Source organism: Sphaerodactylus townsendi, linkage group LG01 (assembly GCF_021028975.2).
Source record: "Sphaerodactylus townsendi isolate TG3544 linkage group LG01, MPM_Stown_v2.3, whole genome shotgun sequence".
NCBI classification, from domain to species: Eukaryota; Metazoa; Chordata; class Lepidosauria; order Squamata; family Sphaerodactylidae; genus Sphaerodactylus; species Sphaerodactylus townsendi.
In genome coordinates this window covers 141,120,787-141,142,719 of record NC_059425.1, presented here as the reverse complement: position 1 = coordinate 141,142,719, position 21,933 = coordinate 141,120,787, and the positions used below count along the sequence as shown (strand labels likewise).

Sequence of the window (21,933 nt, the reverse complement as noted above, 5' to 3'; positions counted from 1 at the left end):
GTTTCCCCCAATTGGGGGGACTGGATACAACACCATAAAATGTTTTCATAGCAGTAATAAAACATTTCGAAAGCATTTTGAAAATGTTTTCAAAAAATATTTCTGCTGTGTTCAGATTTGTGAGGTGGGACATGTTCTATAATGTGATGGTGACTTTTGAAACAACCTGGTGGAAAAATCATTGTTTGGTTACTGTGGGAGAGGTTGGCCGCCCATGGGGGAGGGGCATCAAACTCAGGTTTTGCTCAGGGCTCCAGTTTGCCTAGGTATGCCCCTGCAGTGGCTTCTGGGACCTGCTAAAAGATGATTGAAGCATGTGTATACACATGCATCAATGGTGTCAGGAGAGAGAGGAAAGATGCATTCTGCCTTTCCTTTTGTTCACAACACAAAAACTGGTGACTTGTACAGTGAAGGTAGGAGACAAAAAGAGGAATCAAAAACGTTTTTCCTGCTGCTGTAGCCCCTCACCCTTTTACAAATATCCATTTTGTTTGTTATTTTAGTTTACTGTTTGTTAAGTTTTGAAGAAAGCTTCCAATGAGGTTTACATCCTTTTATGAATTTACCTAGATCATGCTGACTTCAATATTGGGAATCCATGGGTTCGTTCACTTTCAATTATTTTTACAAGTATACTACATTTCAAATCGGGGCCGAACAAGTTGCATTCAGGAATAAAAAAATGTTTCAGCTCAGCCTTTTTGAGGCAATGAATAAAGTAACCCAAAAGTCTTTCAAAACATTCTTCCAAATTTATAGGCTGCCATTCTTCATCAGTGGGCCACATGGTACATGTATGGAAAAAGGCAGTTTTGGCATGGTAAGAACAGAATTTGTTCAGTTGATTATGTTTTGTTTTAAGCTGCTCCAGAAGAAACTTCAAAAGCTTAAGGCAGTCTTTCCTGTTGGGAAATAATGCAAACAGTGTGAAATTCATAACTTTGTATCAGAAAATCCTTACAAGAAGTTAATTTAAGTGGAATGTTTGATTTATACAACTGTAGAAAGCAGCTCTTTGTCAATAGAGATGTGCATAAAAGCAATACCTGCTCTCACTCTCTTCTGCCTTCTTTAGTTTTAGAGGATGGTTACCGGTATATTCCAGGATCTAGTGTGCATACTCTGGCCTGGATGGCCAGACTAGCATGATCTTGTCAGATCTCAGAAGCTAAGCTGGGTCAACCCTGGTTAGTAAGGTTGGAGATTACCAAGGGACACCACCTCTGTTAGTCTTTTGTCTAGGATCTGACTTTGGCCTGTTCTTCAAAAAAAACCCAGCTCCTGAAAGATCCCTGTACGTATTCCTTGATCAATATAAATTCAACTCCTCATTTGTGTCTTGCTTGTATTATACCTGTTTTGCAGGAGTGCCTTGCCTATGGCTAATGAGCTTGACAGATTCAAACCAACTTTCTGAACACACGAATGTGGCGTGGTAGGTTAAGAGCAGGTGCATTCTAATCTGGATGAACCGGGTTTGATTCCCCGCTCTGCCACCTAAACTGTGGAGACTTATCTGGGGAGTTCAGATTAGCCTATGCACAACCACACACACCAACTGGGTGACCTTGGGCTAGTCACAGCTTTTCGGAGCTCTCTCAGCCCCACCCACCTCACAGGGTGTTTGTTGTGAGGGGGGAAGGGCAAGGAGATTGTAAGACCCTTTGAGTCTCCTACAGGAGAGAAAGGGGGGATATAAATCCAAACTACTACTACTCTTCTTCTTCCTCTTCCTTTTTTTCTTCCTCTTCTTCTTGTGAAGTAACAGATTGGTTGCTTCCTGAAACATGACTCAGTTGATAGGGAATGCAACACAGGGTTCTCTCACTCAGGGACACTTTTCATTTTGGCTGCCAGTTAAAATAATGCTTACCTGGGGAGGTCCATTAGCAGGGTCATCCTGTTCCTGATGATGTGGTTTGTAGTGGCAAAACTCTGACTGTATGGCTGGACTACCTTGGGCTATTCTCCATGTAGGGCTCAAACCAGGGGACCTTGCTCTGCTTGCTCTCCCTGGGCCACCTCTTTGTTTGCTTTATTCCCTATCTGGCTCCATATAGCCAGTGGTGGCATCAGAACCGCAGTGGAATGCTTAGGGCACTAATCTATACTGCAAGAGGCATGTTTGAGCATGGCCTTTGCCTTGTCTTGCAACACAAAGTGTGGATTTTGCCTCCCCTCAAACCCCTCCGACCCATTTAATACATGGAGACCTTTGTCTGGTGAGCTGTGGGGTGGATGGAGAAGCTCTCACTGGAGGTGCTCTGCAAGGTTGTCACCTGATGTCTGGAGTTCCCCCCTCCCTCACTTGGGAAACATACATGCACCTGGGGTTCCTCCCACAGGCCACTTGGGCTGTTGCTAGGTCTTTTCTGGAACTCTGCCTGTTATGAGGAGATGAGGATGCCATGGCCACACTGATGACCAGTGGCTGCAACTCACAGGAATGTCAACGGGGCACTGCTCCCTGATTGGTGCGTGTTGCTGGAGTTGCTGAAAACTCCAGCACACTCACTGTGAAACCTGGGATTCATGGAGGGTGCCTGTTTTCCCCACCCCTTTCTGTGGAATGTCATTAGGGAGCCAATGTCAAAAGAGTCCCCTCAGTGTAGCTATATTGCAGCAGGGGAGTTTCAGGATTTCACTATCCAGAAGTTAAAACATTCACTGTTAAAACTTGCATTTATTGGTGATTACAAATTATGAAAGATCCCTATTTTATGCACATTTCACTAAGCTTTCTGGGAAGAATTGGGCTAGTGTTAGAAATACAAGATTGTATCAGAGAGGAGCCATTCTTGATTTGCACCTCTGCACGATCTACATTTTTGGCATCTCACTAACTTTATTCTTCCATTTTAGTGTAGTAGCAGAAATAGGCTGAATTATGTAACCAGTACATTCTTGCTCTATTTTTTAGACTATACAATCGCTACAGAAAACTTGGAAAACGGAAAACTAATTTTAAAATACAAACCTGCAGCATTGTTTTCCACGAGTTTCACAGCATGTCTTTGTGTTGCCATGATACTTGATGATAGTTTTCTCAGCAAGTGAAAAAGAGAGTCTCCATGTATCTAAGTTTGAAAAATAAGAAAAGGCACAGCCTTTTATTGCAGAACTCATTCTTGCATCCGGTGTTTTTTTTTAAATCATAGATTAAATATCTGACATTGGCAGCTTAGGGGACAACTCCCTAGAACTGCAGTAAGAACTGGAGTGAAAAGATGCCATTACTGCCCTCATGCTACCATTAACCTTGATTCTGCCATTCCTCACAGGTGTGCTGGACAATACAAGGATGCTAAGGCACCCTAAGGCATATTGAAGTAGATATGAAGCCAGGATGATTGCCTAGTTCACTATTTCCTTTCTTAATTGTCTACCGTTTTGCCTACTGTGATGTAAAGTTCACACTACAGACTATATCTCCCAGTTATAGTATTTTACATTATTTTACCCTAAGCAACTAGAACGAAATCTACTCTGGGTTTCCCAATGCTTTTATTTTTAATAAAAAGTTATCAGTTTTGAAAGGGGGAATTGCATGGTATTTATTATTCCTTGTGATAATTAATCATATATTGTTGGAATATCTAATGCATTATTTGAGTTTCTCTGCTTTTTAATCTGCCCTTCTCACCTTTTGAGGGTAGGGTGAGCACACAAGCACCTTCGTCCAATTATTCTAGCTCTCTGACATGGTGAAGAAAAGTGATAAAGGGCTGCAGAAAAAAGCTGCAAGATTTCAGGGGAAGACTTTTTTTCCTGGGGAAAGAGGGTCCATTCTCTTAATCCCACTTGACTGTTAAAACTTGCAAGGGAGTTTTTGGTGGAGGTACCTCATCGAAAGCCTTTTGAAAATCGGAAGTGTACAATGTCACTCTGGGTCATTTGAATTTATCTACATGATTATTTCATTTCTCCAAAAAACTCCTAAAGGTTGGTGAGGCAGGGACTTGCTTTTGCAGGAGTCATACTTTGGATTTTCTCTCAAGCCCGGGCTTTATTCCTCTGGCATGCTTTATCCTAATAATTCTGTCTGTGATTGCAGTTTCTACCAATGGGTTTGGGACAGATTTTACACTAACTGTCCTGTAATTTCAGGATTCCCCTCTGGATCCCTTTATAAAAATCAGTTTTAACAGTTGTTGCTCTCCAGTCTTCTGGTACAGTGGATGATTTTAGTGGCGAGTTAAATATTCAAGATAGTAGTCAACAATCTCTTATTTGAGTTCCCTAAGAACGTTCTTGATTTTTGATTTCCCCAATGGGTCTAGAACTTCATCTCTCATCACAATTGATTTAGTTCTTCTGATACTCTTCCTGAAAATAGTAGAAACATATCCCACAAATTTTAAAACCTTGAATTATCTACCTGTGACCACAGCTCCTAATAGCTCCTAGATGCTGCAGTGGTGTAGTGGTTAAGAACGGGTGTACTCTAATCTGGAGGAACCAGGTTTGATCCCCCACTCTGCTTCTTGAGCTGTGGAGGCTTACCTGGGGAATTCAGATTAGCCTGTGCACTCCAACACATGCCAGCTGGGTGACCTTAGGCTAGTCACAGTTCTTAGCTCTCTCAGCCCCACCTACTTCTCAGGGTGTTTGTTGTGGGGGGGAGATTGTCGGCCTCTTTGAGTCTCCTTACAGAAGAGAAAGGGGGGATATAAATCCAGCTCTTCTTCTAACAATTTGTTTAGCGTCTCTATCGCCCTTTCTTTAGCAAGCAAACGTCAAAATGCTTTTCTGGTTGGTTTCCTGCTGATGATGCATTTAAAGAAATGCTTTTTTTTTGTCTTGATGCTTTTAGCAAGGCACTCCCCAAATAATTTATGCATGTTTGCTTCTGTTCACTTCACTGGGGCAAACCTTGCATTTTGTTAAAAAAAGATGCTTTTTAGCCTTTTATGGCTTTCTGGCAAGGACGTAGGTAAGGGGGATTTCTCGGGTTCAAACCTCCCCATTCGTGTCCGAAGCTCCGTCCCTCCGTTTGTGGATTTTAAAAACATGTTTAGTGTTTTTTTTGTTTTTGGTCTGCAGGGGGCACATTGTTTGGGCTAGCAGCACCAAACTTTCAGGGATTGTTTGGGGGACTCTCCTGATGACACTACCCATTTTCGGTGAGGTTTGGTTCAGGGGGTCCAAAGCTATGGACTCCCAAAGGGAGTGCCCCCATCCTCCATTGTTTCCAACGGGAGCTAATAGAAGATGGGGGCTACATCTTTGAGGGCCCATAACTTTGGACACCCTGAACCAAACTTCACCAAACCTGGAATGTATCATCAGGAGAGTCTCTTATTGATACCACCCAGGTTTTTGAAGTTTGATCCAGGGGGTCCAAAGCTATGGACTTCCAAACAGGGTGCCCCCATCCCCCATTGTTTCCAATGGGAGCCAATAGGAAGATCGGCGAACTACGGCTTTGAGGGTCCATAACTTTGGACCCTAAGATAAACTTCACCAAACCTGGGTGGTAGTATCATTAGGAGAGTCTCCTAAAAGATACCCTGAATGAAATGCTTCTAAAGCTTAACAATAGCACCCCTGACGGCAGGGCACTAAATTTCCCCAGATTCTCCTTTTAAATCCACCCCCTTCAGCATGGATTTAAAGGGAGAATCTGAGGTCCTCAGTTTAGAAGAAGAAGAGTTTGGATTTATATCCCCCCTTTCTCTCCTGTACCAGACTCAAAGGAGCTTACAATCTCCTTGCCCTTCCTCCCGCACAACAAACACACTGTGAGGTGGTTGGGGCTGAGAGAGCTCCGAAAAGCTGTGACTAGCCCAAGGTCACCCAGCTGGCGTGTGTGGGAGTGCACAGGCTAATCTGAATTCCCCAGATAAGCCTCCACAGCTCAAGTGGCAGAGCAGGGAATCAAACCCGGTTCCTCCCGATTAGAATGCACCTGCTCTTAACCACTACACCACATTGAAAGTGATGCTGTTTCTGGGTGGGGGATAATCCACCCCAAAACAGCATCACTTGCAATGTTGTTTAACTGGGGACCCCAGATTCTCCCTTTAAGATGGATTTAAAAGGAGAATTTGGTCTCTCTAGTTTAAATACCATTGAAAGTGATGCTGTTTGGGGGTGGATTCCAGCATCACAGTGACTTCCCGGGGGGGAGGGGGGCACAAAACTCAGATTTTGCACCAGGCTTCATTTTCCCTCTATGCCTCTGCACAGAGGGGAGGGCAGAAGGAACTGATGGCTGCCAGCTGGGAGCCCAGCTGGTGGGGGCAGGGGAGGGCAGGTCAGGAGAGTCTGCCGTCCCCAGCCTTGGAGAGTTGTTTTTATAAGTGCTAGGCCAGGGGCGGGGCGTGAGGAGGTGTGGCCATGCCCTAGGGGCGGGTGGGGTGTGGCCCCATCTCGAACCCCTCCCATAAAAAATCTATACCTACGTCCCTGCTTTCTGGACATGGGTAGTTAACCATGCAACATCCTTTCAGACTTAGCAGTACCTCTCCTAATCTGGGAAACTGGTTCAATTAGGATGTTTTTAAATACCTTCCAAAGTATCTTCTGCAGGTCTGAATCTCCTGTGTTTCATTTTCATCTAATTAGTCCTCTTGATTTTTATGAAAAAAAGTCCCCTCTTCTTAAATCAAACATTACTGTTTTGGACTTTAGGGGTAACTTCCCATTAATATGGATGCAGTGGTGACTTCTCCCAGCTAGTACATCTACATCTTGGACTTCATCTTGAACCCCAAAGCCCAATATCTCAGTTCCTAGTGTTTTCTAAATTATTTGACTCTATGCCCTCTGATATACAACACCTTCTCATCCTACCCTGTTTCTGTTGTGCTCCAGCCAATTTCATTCTGAACAGTCATTTGGATTGAGTTGTGCTGAACTGGAAACTTCCCAGCTCTTGTCACCTTTCCCCAGTATTAGTTTGAATTCTGCCACCTTTTTGATATTGAGCACAAGTAGCGCAGTATGTCTCCTCTTTTGTCCAAGTGAAGCCTCTCTATAATGTACAGGTTCTGCTTGTCCCAGGATTGCATTTCAAGTAATTTATATGTTACGTTCCTTAAGTATGCCGAAAGCATAGAAAAGCTTACAAACTTCTAAATATTCCTTTTGTGTTGTTAAACCAGTAAAATGAATTTAGATTTGAGAGGAAAATAATTATTCCATATTTCTGTTTTTTCCAAAACTGCCGGGGGGGCTGAAAAACACAACCCGTGATTTCAAAATTTCTAGAATATTTAGCTCACCAGCTGGAAGGGATTTGACTACCTCCAAAACTTGCTGTGATCAAATTTCAAGCCTTCTAAGGTGAAAATTTTTATTTGCGTACTAAGCCAAATTTCTTAAAAGTTATTTTTATTTGTAATACCTTTGAAGTGTGCTTCCACTTTAGCATTCTTGGGCACAAGACACCGTCGCTGCATCCGTAGCTTGTTATGTTCGTGGATTCCAAGCCAATTTTTAATATCTTGTCTATTCACTTTATGGTCCCACAAGGTTGTACCCTCCATTTCCAAAGCAAGAATGATATCTACTGATATAAGGGAGGTTGGGTCTTCAATTTGAAGAGTAACTGCTGGACTTCCAGGTTTTTTTCTCTCCATAGTTACCTTCATTTCTGTTAACAGCCAAAAGAAAAGTTTGTATTTCCATTTTCCACAAAGTTTAAGCAAAATAGAAGAGACCGATACAAAACATTGCACTAGAGGTTAACTTACAAGTAAAAGTTTAAACTTTTGATACAAAGAGTAGGCTTGTGGGACATATTCAACTGACATTGTTGAGCTGCAGATAAATTAAGCACAATAATAGCTTTATCACTTGCTGTTTCATTGGAGCAGAAAACTGCTACTGGTATATTTTAGCTACAGAATTAAGCGAAGGCTACTGGAAGCACTGTATGAAATTTTTAAGCACAGGTTGCCAACAATGATTTGAGAGTTGGTCACAGCTTGCAGCAACCATTTCAGTTAAGTAATATGTGACTGACTTTCATTTGAGATGTGTTTTTCAAGGCTTACCAAACTACTAGAATAATATGAAAAATCTTCACTGGAGTTAGTTTTAGCAAATAATGTCTGAACTTGGCCTTACAGGGCATATCAAAAAGTTTGCATAATTGGGCAAAAGACAGAGGGGGAGACAAAAAAAATCCCCAATTATTTTAATTCATGTTTTATTACTCACAGAAAGAGAGAGACCAAAGAATGCTAACTGACATCTTCAGAGATTATGATTGACATTGTGGGGTGAGAAAAGGCTTGGGAAAGAAAAAGCAGTTATCATGGAGTGGTTAAATTGCAGTCTGTGGAAATTCCTTTTTTTATTAATATATTGAAGTTTATTTGTTCTATTATTATTAAAAACAACTCATTTACAAAATTTCAACTTTGGTACAAAAATGCCTTAATTGGTACAATACATTTCTAAAATTTTAACTATCTAATACAGGTAGTTTCTCTACTTTCTTGACTTCCCATTTGAATTTAATAACTTAATATTACTGTCAATATTGACCTTGTTTGGCTAACCTTTCTTTCATACCCAGGTTTAAATAAATAATGGATTAAATCTCCAATCTTCCTCTTTCCATATTTACCTTCTCCTTATCTCTTATCTTTTATCTAGATCTATTAATCCATTGCTCAAACTTGGAATACAGCTGTTTCTGTGGAAATTCCAAATTGTGTCTCCTTACGTGTACAAAGTAAATAGTGTGAAAACATTTTAAAATAGCAATATTTCATGATCTTCTAAAAGCTAGAACATGCAGAAACAAGATATAATAAATTAAGGCTTAAACCACAGCTGGTTGCAAAAACTTTGGTTATTCTTCCAGGCATACTTAACAGAACATAGTTTGTTCATAACTCCCTATTATACTCTGTTCCACAGAAAGATAGTGCAGTCAGATGAGGTGCTGCGGTCGATAATATAGTCTGCTTCTGCATTAGAATATAGTATTGAATGAATAGGAGAGTTATTATTCAATTTCTGTGCTGCCTTTGTCAAAACCATTATTTTGTGCATTATTGAACATGGTTCTTTGATACAAGAGTACTTATAGTTTATTGAACAACTATCACCAATAGTTGCCTTTTGCAAACTGCGTGGACGTCTACTTCTGGAGAGAATTCTCTTCACTGTTATTTTAAATCCAATCGCAAAGAGCAGACAATTTGAAATCAGACCCAACAACTTGTCCTGAACGTATATTCACACATTCGGGAAGATCAGCTGAGCCTAAGCTGTTGCAGAAACCTCAAGGTTGACCAGCGTGTCTCCTATGCCCATCCACAGGGCAAGGAAGCAATGGCACACAGTAGGCAGAATTCTTGGGAAGCCAGGCAAGAAATGACCTCACATATTTAAGGCAAAAAAAAAAAAAAAGCAATGCAAACTGTTGCAGTTTTTCTTGCTGTGCAATTCAAATTATTGTCAAGTTGGTTAAGGAGTTTTTCTTTTTTTCTTTTTTTAAGTGAAAGGTTTAGAAGTTTTCTGCCCTTTGGTTTCCTTTATTTATAATATATTATGTTAACATTAATATTGTCAAAAGAAAAACTTGAGAAAAATGAGAAAGCAGGACTGTGAGAGGACATGCCTTCATCCCTTCTTCAGCAGCATGGCTGCTCTCTGACTGAGAAGGTGGGTGATGGTTTTTGGCCCCCTTCCACACCTTTTCTCCTTTATATATATATTTTTTTTTCACAAAAAAATAAGAAAAGGAACAGATTTAGAAGAAGAAAAATGACTGGATCTGCAATAATCAGTATATTGAAGGAAAACTTCCACTTAGATAAACACAAACTTTGGTGTCCTGATATCAACACATATGCTTAAATAAAATTTCACAATATATACCGTAATCGAATAAGGCTTTCATTTTTCTTTAAATTCACACTCTGGCTTTCTATTAACAAGGTTTGTCAGTTTGGTCATAATAAAGTATTCTCTCATCTTCCCAGTTTTCTTGAACAGGATATTCTATTTTTCCAGTTAGATGCAATAATAAATATAGAAATAATTCATGATATTGTTTTGGTAGGTTTACCGGGACAATTCTGAACAACGTAATTTTTGAGTCCATTTGAAATTTAATTTTTAGTATTTTTTGCATTTCTGTGGGGATTGTTATCCTTTTTTTTGCCTTTTTGCAAAACCACCACATGTAATAGATCCAATTTTTTTTCCAGATATCGTGAACATACCCCTTACCTTTTTTTTTTATCCATTCTTCTAATATCTTCTGGAATTATGTACCATTTGTAAAGCATCTTATACCAGTTTTCTTTCAACAGTTGGCATGTAGTAAATTTATGTTTTTTATCCATAATGTGTAATGTTTCCCACTACTGGAAGGTCAGTTCCCCTTGAACGGGTTGCATCCATTTTGGCACACACTTTTTAACCTGTTCTGTCACTGAACTGTGTCTAAGTGATTATTTCCTACCTCACCCATTAATATATGTTGTTTCATGAGTGATTCTCCTCAAATTCTGACATTTCTCTCAAGTACCTCCTGTCACTTTTAACTCTTTTTTTTCTTAACCTTGATGCTGCTTGAAAGCATGTCATTCTACCGTTAAGGAGGCATTCTTGAGGGGCCATCTGGGAAGAAGAGCTTGATTTATATCTCCCCTTCTGTCCCAGTAAGGAGACTCAACGGGATTACACCTTCCCTCCCCCCCCCACACACTGATGGTTGTGGCTGAGAGAGCTCCAAAGAACTGTGGCTAGCCCAAGGTCACCCACCTGGAATGCTGGAGTGCACAAGCTAGTCTAGTTCACCAGATAAGCCTCCACAGTTCAAGTGGGCAATATAGGGAATCAAACCCAGTTCTCCAGATTAGAGTGCACCTACTCTTAACCACTATGGCTACACTGGCTTCCTGCAGTCGAAAGGGAATTATTTGATTTGCTCACTGTGGGAGCAAGTAAGGGTTTGTGGAGAATGCATTGCTTTTTCAGCCTAAAACAACAGGCCATTACCATCAGGAAATGAGGGAGACAACTTCAAAACACTAAGTTGCTGCCAAAAGTGTAATCATCATGGATAATGCCTCTTATCACTCTGTGAGGTCTGAGAAGATCCCAACAACTGCATCCAAAAAGGATCTCTGGGTAGCCAGAGCCAGTTAAGCCTGAGCTTGTTCTTCTGGTTCAAAAGCACAGATTTATTCGATTTCAAACAGAAGAAATGGCAGCTGTCACTAAGTATCGCGCTTCTCCCCCCACATGCACTAAACCTCTACTGAGTTAGTATGGAGTCAGATAAAAGGACATGCGACAATAAATAATGCCACCTTTAAACTGGATGACATTGAAAATATTCAAGGAAGGGGTGTGTGCAGCAACTCCCAAGATATGGACCAGTTTTGTCCAACATCTGATCAAAAAGGAGAGGCAATTTTGGGATCTTGACTTCCTCCAAGAAAACAATGAAATGTCCCCACTAAAGATCTATTTGGGGTCAGATTCTGACAGTGATTCCTCTGAGAGTGAAGAGAGTTATGAAAAACACCAAGGTGACAGCTTTTCTTACCAACAAGTTGTGGGGGAAGCAGACAGGTAGGCCCCTGCCTGGTGCAGCTGGTTGTGGGTCTGTATGGCAGCTGCTCAATGGCCGCAAATGGGATCTGGATAAGGAGGTTTGCAGCTCACTGCTCTTTGGCAGCTGTTCAGCAGGAGACCAGGATTATGGTGTAAGTGTTTGGGCACCATTGGGTGATTATATAATTAAACCGGAATGCCAAAATGCAGGGTGTACTCTAGGCAAACTGGCGCCTGGGGACAAAACCCGCGCTTTTGCCCCCCCCCCCCCCCCTCACCAGCTTATGGGAAGCCACCCCACCATGACCAAACAATGATTTTTTGTACCAGCTCACAAAACACCTCCCACTCTATCAAACATACATGGCTCTCTCCCCACCAACCCTTTCCTAATTTCTCCTAGTCACAACAACCCTATGAGGTAGGTTGTTAGCCTGAGAAACAACCTTAAGCCAGTGCAAGTGGGTATTAAGCATGTAAATCTCTCTACAAATCACCTCCAGCAAACATTTACCAAAACAAATGTCAGCATCATCTCTCACAAAACACCTCCACTTCAACAGCATCACTTTCAATGGTGTTTAAACTAGAGCTCAGATTCTTCTTTAAATCCTCGTTAAAACAAAATTGAAAAGTGATGCTGTTTGGGCAGATTCTCCCTCACCCTGGAAACAGCATCACTTTTGAGGGTTGAGATCTCAGATGAAAACAAACAGTGATTTCTAAAGTAAATTGGGCAATATCTGACATTCGACAAAAATGTCCACCATGTCCTGCCCAAACATGAACAAATGCTAATGCAAGGTATTTGGGTTTTGGGGTATTTGGTGTTTTTAGAAAGCGTTTGCAGGAGCTGCTTTTAAAGTTAGTGGCACCATGATTTCAGAGCATCATCCAGAGACTGCCTTGAGGATACTACCCAAATTTCAGGATAAAGCCAGGTTCAGGTAGCCAAAGCCATGGACTCCTCAAATGGAACGCCCCCATCCCTCATTTTCGTTTTCAAAGGGAGCTAACCTGGTGATGGGGCTACCCATTTGAGGGACCATAACTTTGGTCCCCTGAACATAACTTCAACAACCTTGGGTGGTATCATCGCATATGCCCTGGATGGTACCCTGAACTTTGCGCCGCTAGCTCTTAAAAAAATGCGCCCCTGCAGGCCGGGAACGTGAAAAAAACACTTAAAACGTTGACTCTATTGCCAAGCAATGGAGCATAAAATCACTGCAAAACAAAGAATCTTAAGGGCAAATTTCCTTAGTGGTGTCGAAGGGGTGATGGCAGTGACACCAAAATTTCAGTGTATCATCTGTTAACTATTCTGATGATCGATCTCCAAGTGTTGAGAGGTTCAGGGGGGGGACCATCGTTATGGTCCCTCAAATGGGTAGCCCCCATCTCCTGTTAGCTCCCATTGAAAACAATGGGGATGGGGCACCCTCTTTGGGGGTCCATATAACTTGCTCCCCCTGAACCAAACATCACCAAACCTGGGTGGAATCATCAGGACAGTCTCTGGATGGTATCCTGAAATTCTTGGTGCCGCTAGCCTTAAAAAATGCGCCCCCCCTGCAGGCCGAACGTGAAAAAAAACACTTAAAACGTTTAAAACACACAAACGCACCTGAATGCTGCCTTCCACATGACCAAATGGGGGAAGGCTTCAGACATTGTATAGGGTACCCCCTGTCCCTAGGCAGGAACGCCACTGCCAAAATGTATTTTTACTGTCAAACGAGGGAGGGGAGAGAGACAACAGGGCTAGGTAGGCACTAGGACCCAGGTAGAGCATTCTACAACAGGAGGTCCAGCAGGTAGGGAATGAATATACAACCCTACTGTCATCTTTTTGTGGAACAGAGTATATAGTCTGTTGTTTGTCTCTTTTCTGACTCAAGCAGAAAACCTGCATTCTGTCATCACACTGAACCAGCCATGGTTTATAAACTATTTTATTTTAATGTCTGAATGCATACTAATTCAGATGCTCACATACTATTTGGAGCACTAGTTAATTTTTAAAATTTCTGATCACTCAAGCCTTGCAGTTTCTGTTCTGTGGGACCAACACTGTTATAAAGAGTTATGTGATTTTAACTTGTACTTTGAGCCTGTTGATTAAAATAGGACTTGAGAACTGGTTATGAGTAGTATCTTTTTTATCCACAAGAAATTAATACCTACCCTTTATAGTCTTTACTTCATCTGTTATAATGGTCCTCATTTCAGAAAGCATTTTGGAAGCAGAAAGATATTCCCCATCTACAAATTCTTCTAGTTGCTTTAATTTAGGATTCCTTTTCAGTATTACAAAATAATGAGCACCGTTGTAATCACTGTCATTCTCGGGCACCAGCTGAAGTCTTGCAGATGGCACTTTAAGCATAATGTCAAATTCATCTGGTTTATTTATCTGTAAGACAACCATTAGAAGTTACAAAAGTATAATTTTCTGTGGAGATAGAGAGTTCATACCTCAAACACTTCTGGTAACAAGTCTCTGTTCTGTCACCCTGTTCGCCAAGAAGGAAAGGATCTAGAACGGGACCCCCAAAACATACCCCAAGAGGACACACTTTTGCATGCACCAAAACTCACTTCATGTGGCATATTGGACTTGGTGTTTCTTTTAATGTGGATTTTTACTTGGTGTTTGTTTCGGCACATGAAAGAGAGCCTTTTCTGTCTGGCTGACCTGGAGAGCCAGCGTGGTATAATGATTAAGAGCAGGTGGATTCTAATCTGGAGAACCAGGCTTGATTCCCCACTCTTCCACATGAACAGCAGACTCTTATCTGTTGAACTGCATTTGTTTCCTCACTCCTACATTCCTGATGGGTGACCTTGAGCGAGTCACAGTTCTTCGGAACTCTCTCAGCCCCACCTGCCTCACAATGTGTCTGTTGTGGGGAGAGGAAGGGAAAGGAGCTTGAAAGCCACCTTGGGTCTCCTTACAGGAGAGAAAGGTGGGATATAAATCCAAACTTCTTCTTTAACTTCTTTGACCCCCATCCTTTGTCTTGTTTTACTCCCAAGCAGAAGCACCTGGGAAGAGTATGAAGGGAATTTGGGGAGGGGGCAAGAAACTACACATTTAATTTTTTTTCTGTTTTCCTCACTTCTCAAAATGAGTGGGGAACCTAGCAAAAAACTCAGAACCTGCTTTTTCAGTTCTGACTGAGACAAGATACTGCTTTATGGATGAGAAAGAGAAATCTGTATGGCTGTTTTGCAGTTTAACTGTTGCAATTCCCCCAAAGAGTATGTTGAAAGACACTTTGAGACACAATACAGCACCTTTTCAAAGACCTATCCACTGAGTTTCAACACTTTTTGGTTGAGTAGTGGGGGCCAGACCCTACACATGGATTCACTTGTCTGGACTTGCTTCCTAGTACCCAGGAGACCTCTTCTCCTCAGGGCTAGTACCCAGGTGACACAGGGTCTCTCCAAGGAAAATAGACAAGTTACTCTAGGCAAAATGGCTGCTTTGGAGGGTGGACTTGGATTATAACCAGCTGAGGTTCCTCACAACCCCTAGCCCCAACCTCCTCAGGCTCTAGGCCTAAATGACTAGGAATTTTCCAAGTGAGTTGACAGCCCAAGCTATGAACAAGGAATCTGTTCCTGCCTGCTTTACCTGTGTGGCAGTAAACACTTTTACAACCCCTTTATATGCACATGGGAAAGGCAGATGGCAGCTCCCTGATGCTTATACTCTGGATCAGATGGCAGTGAACGGGTGCCCCGCAGATAATGGTGAGCCATTTTTTCCTTTCACACAATCTCACATGAAGTGACATCCAGGAAGTGCCAGTGGCTCAGCTATCTCAACTCTGGAACTTCACCAGCGCAACCAACATGAACTACTGAACAAACTACACCAGGAGACCCGAATGTGCTGCCATGGGTGCCACGGCACCCTCCTACACTTTTTATGGTGCACCCCAAGTGTTTTGGGGGGGGGGTGAGTGGGGCCTGGTAGGTTTAGGAAAAAATTGAAATGTAATCAGTGCTTATATTATTACAGAAAGCACATACTCAGTGGCCGCATATAGAAAACAAAATAATTAATGAAAATTAAGACACCTTCAGAATTAATACACATTCAGAAATTCACCTTACAGGTATTTTACCAGAAAATGGGAAATCCTTTTATGTGGCCTGATGTTACCTATAAACACAAAACATGGGTCTTTTACCACCAAAATTAGCTCACACTGATATCTGATGTATAATTATCAATGTTTCAGGACACGTCTAACATCAGCCAGTAAGTTTTATCACTGGTTGATGTTACATGCACCCAAAGCCATTAGTAATATGTTAACAGCCAACATCAGGCCACATAAGATCAAAGTGTTTCCAGCTTCAAAATAAAAATACCTGTAAGGTGTATTTCTGGATGTATTTCTTTAATAATTTTGTCGTGTATATATGACCACTAAGGAGGGCCACATAGGTTGATAGGCCCACAGTCCTGTGTTGATCATTAACAAAGATTGTTATCACCAGTGTCTGAGATCTTTGGAACAGTTCACTAATTTTTTTATGTGTAGCCTGTGTTCTGGCCACAAGCAAGAGGAACAGGGAATAAGGTTCGGGAAAGACACCTGTTCTTATCTGTTAGTGTGTGGTCATTCCTTTAGGAGATCGGGTACCTATTAAGTTCTGGAATGGGAGAGGTCAACCACAGAGTGTGGACTTGTTCTTCCCTTTAGGTGTGGGTGCAAAGTGCTCATCTAATACTGCTAGGTGGCCTGTTCTGTGCTTTCCCCATCTTCAGAATGCCTTGCTACTTGCTCTAAGTCCACACACCGAAGAGCTATTAGACGGCATCCTGTAGTAAGTGCCTGAGCTTGAGAGTTGTGAGGAATCCTGATGGGGTTTTGTTTCCAGGCTTGGGAGGAATTGCGATTGGTTGCTGGGGAGGAGGCTTGGCTGCCACAGTGGAGAGAAAATTGGTTGTGTCATAAGTTGTTACCTTGAACTACCTGTGCCTCATGTGCATGGCCACTGCAGAAAGAGTGTGATGCCCACTTATTTCTTTATAAATAAATATAATAGTGCAAAATAATGTTTATTTATTTCTCTCTTTCTCAATCTAAATTTTGCTGCCACTAGGAATTAAATTCCAAAATCCTTTATAATTTCTCCTGAAGTAGTGTGTCCAAGCTTTAAAGCAGTTTTGAAGGGCTACATGATTTGGGGGGAAATTACTAATGTGGGATTCCAGCTCACATTTAAAACATTAAAATTTTATTTATGTATGTTCTTTAGCTGAAACATTTCAAGAAATAATTTACAATAAATAAAGCAAACTGAAGCAACAACATCTGCAGGTGAATTTGACTTTACATTAATCCACTCTCTCACTCCTTTACATATCTTAGACCTTACTAGGATTTGACTCTAGTTCTGGTCTCTCAGTGTTTCTACACAATCTGACTCAGTTTAGCTCAGACTGACTCCCTATCAATCTCCAGCACAGCAGTCTCTCCCCCAGGTTTCATACACACTCTGACTCTTTTTCATTTCAGCACAGTCTCTTCAAAGTCACTCTTCAGTGTCAACCAATCACCTCGATCTCTCACCCCCTTTCACCCCACATCCTTCTACAACTTACCTCTCATTTTGAAGAAACACACTACATGTTAGCTTCTTCCATTTACCTATGGCAGGGGTAGGGAACCTGCGGCTCTCCAGATGTTCAGGAACTACAATTCCCATCAGCCCCTACCAGCATGGCCAATTGGCCATGCTGACAAGCTGATAAATTCTTGAAGAGCTACTCGTGTTTTTGGAAAGCAGAACTTTGTGCCTCTATCAGAGGATGTTTCTGGATTGAAAGTACTTAAGGAGCCAACTCTGCTGGCCATGCCTCACAACTGCATCTCAGTTGTGCTGGTAAGCTACTGCTATGGAGCTGTACCAGTGCCCCAGCCAAGCAGTGCTGGGTCCTGCACCAGTGTAACTGTTATCTCATATGTACACCTGTGTAATGCTCAGTCTGCTCTCTGAGCATGTTTGGAAACACACACCCCTTTGATTGTGCTGTTAGGGTTTTTCTGCATTCTCATTTTCCTGGTTGGCAATTCCTTTTTCTCCTGAGGAGGGGGGTTAGTTCCACATGTGTTTTGCTCCCTTTAGTAGTTGATTCAGTATCACACAGGTTTATATGTGACCTGTCTCCCTAGAGCAGTGGTGGCGAACCTATGGCACGGGTGCCAGAGGTGGCACTCAGAGCCCTTTCTGTGGGCACGTGCAAACAGAGTGCCCCTCCACACCTATAGGCTGGCCTGGGCCACTGGGCTCGATTATTAGCTTTTAACCTAAGACCTAGTTTTGGGAAAGCAGTGTAGGTAACCCTGTTAAACACTGTTAAGCACCCCACTGATTTTCATGCGAAGAACTAAAGCACAATCCTTTACCTGGGAGTAAGCTCGGTTGCTGGCAATGGGGCTTGCTTCTGAGTAAACCCTCCTAGGGTCATGATTCACCCGTTGGAAGAGTTGCACGGTTGCTTCAAAGCAAAGCCACCAACTACCACCAAGCTTACTCCTGAGTAATGCGTGCCTCGGAGCCAACCATTTTTTCTAAACTAAAACCTAAGTATTCAAGTTAAATTGCCGTGTTGGCACTTTGCGATAAATAAGTGGGTTTTGGGTTCCAATTTGGGCACTCGGTCTCAAAAAGGTTCGCCATCACAGCCCTAGAGATTTAAGCAGACGGTTTTTATGCCAAACATTAGCCTGTGTGATATCAAATCAATCACTAGAGGGAGCAAGAGACATGCAAAATGGGGAAAAAACAGAAGCAAGAATTTATGAGGAAAATGAGAATGCGGGAAAGTCATTGATTAGCATATGAAATTATATTACTTTGTATATTCATGGAATTTAAACACGTAAGTTAAAAAGTTCATTTTCTACTAACAAAATTTTAAATGTACCTAATACAAAATTATAGAGAATGGCCAACTGCTGCAACCATGCTATCTTATAACATTCATTCATTCCAATATATCATAGATCCTTCTAGAACTTCCCAAAAGTTCCTCATGTTTATATTGAGGAAAAAATTGGGGTGGGGGAAAGACCTTGGAAAAAACATGGTTATCTTGCAGATCTCCTCATTTCTAAGCCCAAAGCACAAAAATTACCCATGTAAGAGGTCCACCTAGTCCTGTCCCTGTCAATCTAGGACAGAGAAGGTACTATACACAACTAGCTCTCTAGATGGGATAGAATGGACTGTGTGAGTACATCTGGTCCTTGTTCTGCTCCCCAGGTGGTTATTTAGGTGCCTGCACCCGGCCAAAGCAGAATGTAAGACTCACTGACTCAGTTAACAGTTCAATACTTAAAGCTTTAATTGTAACAATGTTGACAGACCCCTGAGGATCCTCCCGGGCTTCTAATCTAAATAAAGGTTACTTTGTTGCAGAAACTTTCTGGAGTCTGGAATTTATTGTAAATACTGTGAGACTATAACATCTATAACTGTTTAACTTAAATACTGTGAATCTATAACATCTTTGACTGTTAAATACTGAGAGTCTAAAACATCTTGGACTGTCTAACTTGTTGCTGTCACCCAGCTTCCGTTGGCACCTAACTGCCACTGTCACCCAGCTTCCGTTGGCCCCTAACTGCCAAATCAGACAGGTTGCTGGGTAATAACTGCCGTAGAACACCAGCCCTAGGGCTTCTTAAAGGGACAGAACTAAATTCGGTTCCCTCCCACTGAATACTGTACAAAACATAGCTAAACCCATACTATCTGTTGGGGAAACTAAAGGGGAAATAAACAAAGGCTCTGTGGGGGCATGACAGTCCTCAAAATCTGCTTGAGCATTAAAGGCTGAAAGAGATGTTTTACTACGAACAGCATTGATTATTAAGAACCTTGAAACCCAGGACAATCACTAAAACCAAGAATATGTTCATGATTTCACCTTTTCTGACTCCAGTCTACTAAGGCCTTCAGCCTTACTGAGCTTGCAGGCACCTTTGGAATTCTAAGAGGGGATGGTCAGCATCAACCCCAAATGGCTGCTACAGGATGCAGAGTCAAACATGACAACATCTTTATTTTGCAAATTAATCATGGAAAGGGGATTTTTTTTAAAAAAGGAAGAAAGAAAGCTGGAAGGGGACACACAAAAAGCAGAGGGATAAACAGATGGAAACTCTGAAGGAGGAATAGAACCAGAAGCCTCTGTACTTACTAGTTCTCCTGATCCTCCAGTGTTTGCAGCTGCTATTGCAACCCTAGAAAACTCTTTTATTTGAATTACAGCTGCTGGTAACTGCCCTGCCTTCCAATGGCTTCACGCACTTTTAGAAAAACTGGCTGGGTGTCGGGAGTAGTACTGGCTGGTGCCCCAACTAGCACCCATGGAAATCACACTGGTGAACCCTGTACTAGTGTCTTTCTGTGGAGATGACTAAAGATGTGTGCGTAGTGGTGTACCAGAGTCTCTTTCCAAGAACACTAGAAATGTGTCCAGCATCACCATCCTGACAACAAGATACCCAGTTTCTCCACTGCTTTTTGTTATCTTAATGTGTATTACTGAGAATGATGCTTGTTTAATTGAAAACATTTCACTGTGTGTAAAAATAACTGTAAACCAATTTGGAGAGGTGTAGTGTAAATGTGTCATTAATTAAACAAACCCTACTGTGCAGAAGTATTTGCTGAAGGAGTGGGAATCAGTCCTTAATCTCAGCATCTGGGATGAAATAACTATTAAAGTAAATTTTAGAGTTGGCAGGCTGTGCGTCGGAGGCTCCAATTTAGCAGATGAAAATCCATGAGCTACTTTAGAGACAAAAAATTGATGGGCTATTTGAAGTATACAAAGCCTGCCCCGCCTAAGGTGTTATTAATTCCGCTGGGAACAGAAAGGCAAAGGGCTGCCAGTCATAGTTCGCTGTCAGGAGTCAGGATTTAGCAATAGATTTAGGGGAAGGTCACTCCGCCACAGCAACTGCACTAAGCAGCGAAGGACGCAGCTAAACGGCTGAAGGAAATCCGCGGTGCGCCCCCGCCCCCCCCCCCCCCGCCCTTTACCTTGAGCTGCTCGTAGTAGCTGCCGGTGCCTAATATCTCAACAGTGCTGAAGCACGTCTTCTTTCGGATCGCGTTTACCAGCCGGGTTCTCACCCAGTTCACCCGCTGAGACGCTTCCGAAATCTTCCTCTTGGGCAGCTTGAGGTTTTCCACGACCTCCCTCAGGAAGCTCCTCCGGGCAGGGGGCGGCACTCGCGGGGGGAGCGCTTCGGAGGCTTTTTTCTGGTCGGGCTCCTTCGCTTTGGGGTCGCATTTCTTCTGGGACGCCTTTCGCCCTCGAGGGGGAGATTTTGCCGTCTCCTCCACAGCCGCCTTCGCCTCGACGTGAAGCTCCTCCTTCTCTGGCGAAGGCCCGTCGCTTTTTCCTGCCAGGTCGCGTTTCTGGGCGTTGGGGGTGCTTTTCTCCAGGGACGTTTTTGGTCTCGGGGCAGTTTCTTTCCCCGCTTGACCGGATCTGCTCCCTCCCTCCGAGAGCGACGCCTTGGCTTTGACGGGGCGCTTGCAAGAAGGGTTTTGCACCCTGGGGGCTGGAGCAGCCTTGGCCGCCTCTTCCTCCGGGGCTGGTGGTGCCGCGATGGTTTTCCTCGCGCTTTTTCCTCTCCCGGCTGCTCTCCGCTCCATGGGAGTAACTTTTTCTCGACAAAAAATAAATGACTACAACCTGAACGACCCTGGCAGGCCAGCCCTGATCTTCTTGGGGAAAACTGGGCAGGGTCCGATCGTGATGGCTTTAATCCCGGCTGCTGGCAGACCTGCCACCGAGGTCCGGTGGCTCCACCCAAAGGCAGGCGACGGCAAACAAGCTCCTGAATGTCTCTCTCTCTCTCTTGCCTTGAAAATCCCACCCCGGATAGCTGGCCTAAGCGCTTCCCGTCTCGCTTAAATGCACTGAACTGCGGGAGGGGGCTTTTCTCTAAGAGAAACGAAACCACTGCATAAGGAGAAGTAAGTTCGTGGAAATCCTTCTATAGCCACTCTCTCCTTCCCCAAAGGCAGGTTTAGGCTTGGCTACTGGACCGATCTTGTTATTTTTATGACCATATATCTGTGAGGGAAATGAAAAAAGTGGTAGCCTTACTAGTTTGTAGCAGCCAGTCTTATGGCACTTTAAAGATTACAGCATCATTTTAATGAACCTAGCTTGCAATAATTAGGGCTGCCACTGCCAGGGGGAAAAAGTGCTATCTATTTATTTTATTGCATTGATATCAGCCCGATTCTTGACCGCAGTTGGGCTTGGGGTGGCTTACAAACATATAAAAATATGATATTAATACACAGGAGTTAAGAACACTCCCAATCTTTCATATTTAATAGATT

General features: G+C 42.6%; 1 protein-coding gene across 1 annotated transcript; it reads right to left on the bottom strand.

Moving 5' to 3' along the window:
• Positions 1–160: 160 nt before the first annotated feature.
• Positions 161–21,417, bottom strand: LOC125432413 (cyclic GMP-AMP synthase-like). Its single transcript, XM_048495904.1, has 5 exons — positions 20,614–21,417; positions 13,720–13,948; positions 7,352–7,600; positions 2,981–3,080; positions 161–905 (listed from the first exon to the last, which is right to left on the bottom strand). The coding sequence occupies exons 1-5, from the start codon at positions 21,232–21,234 to the stop codon at positions 575–577; spliced, it is 1,530 nt and encodes a 509-aa protein (XP_048351861.1). The 5' UTR covers positions 21,235–21,417; the 3' UTR covers positions 161–574.
• Positions 21,418–21,933: the final 516 nt, after the last annotated feature.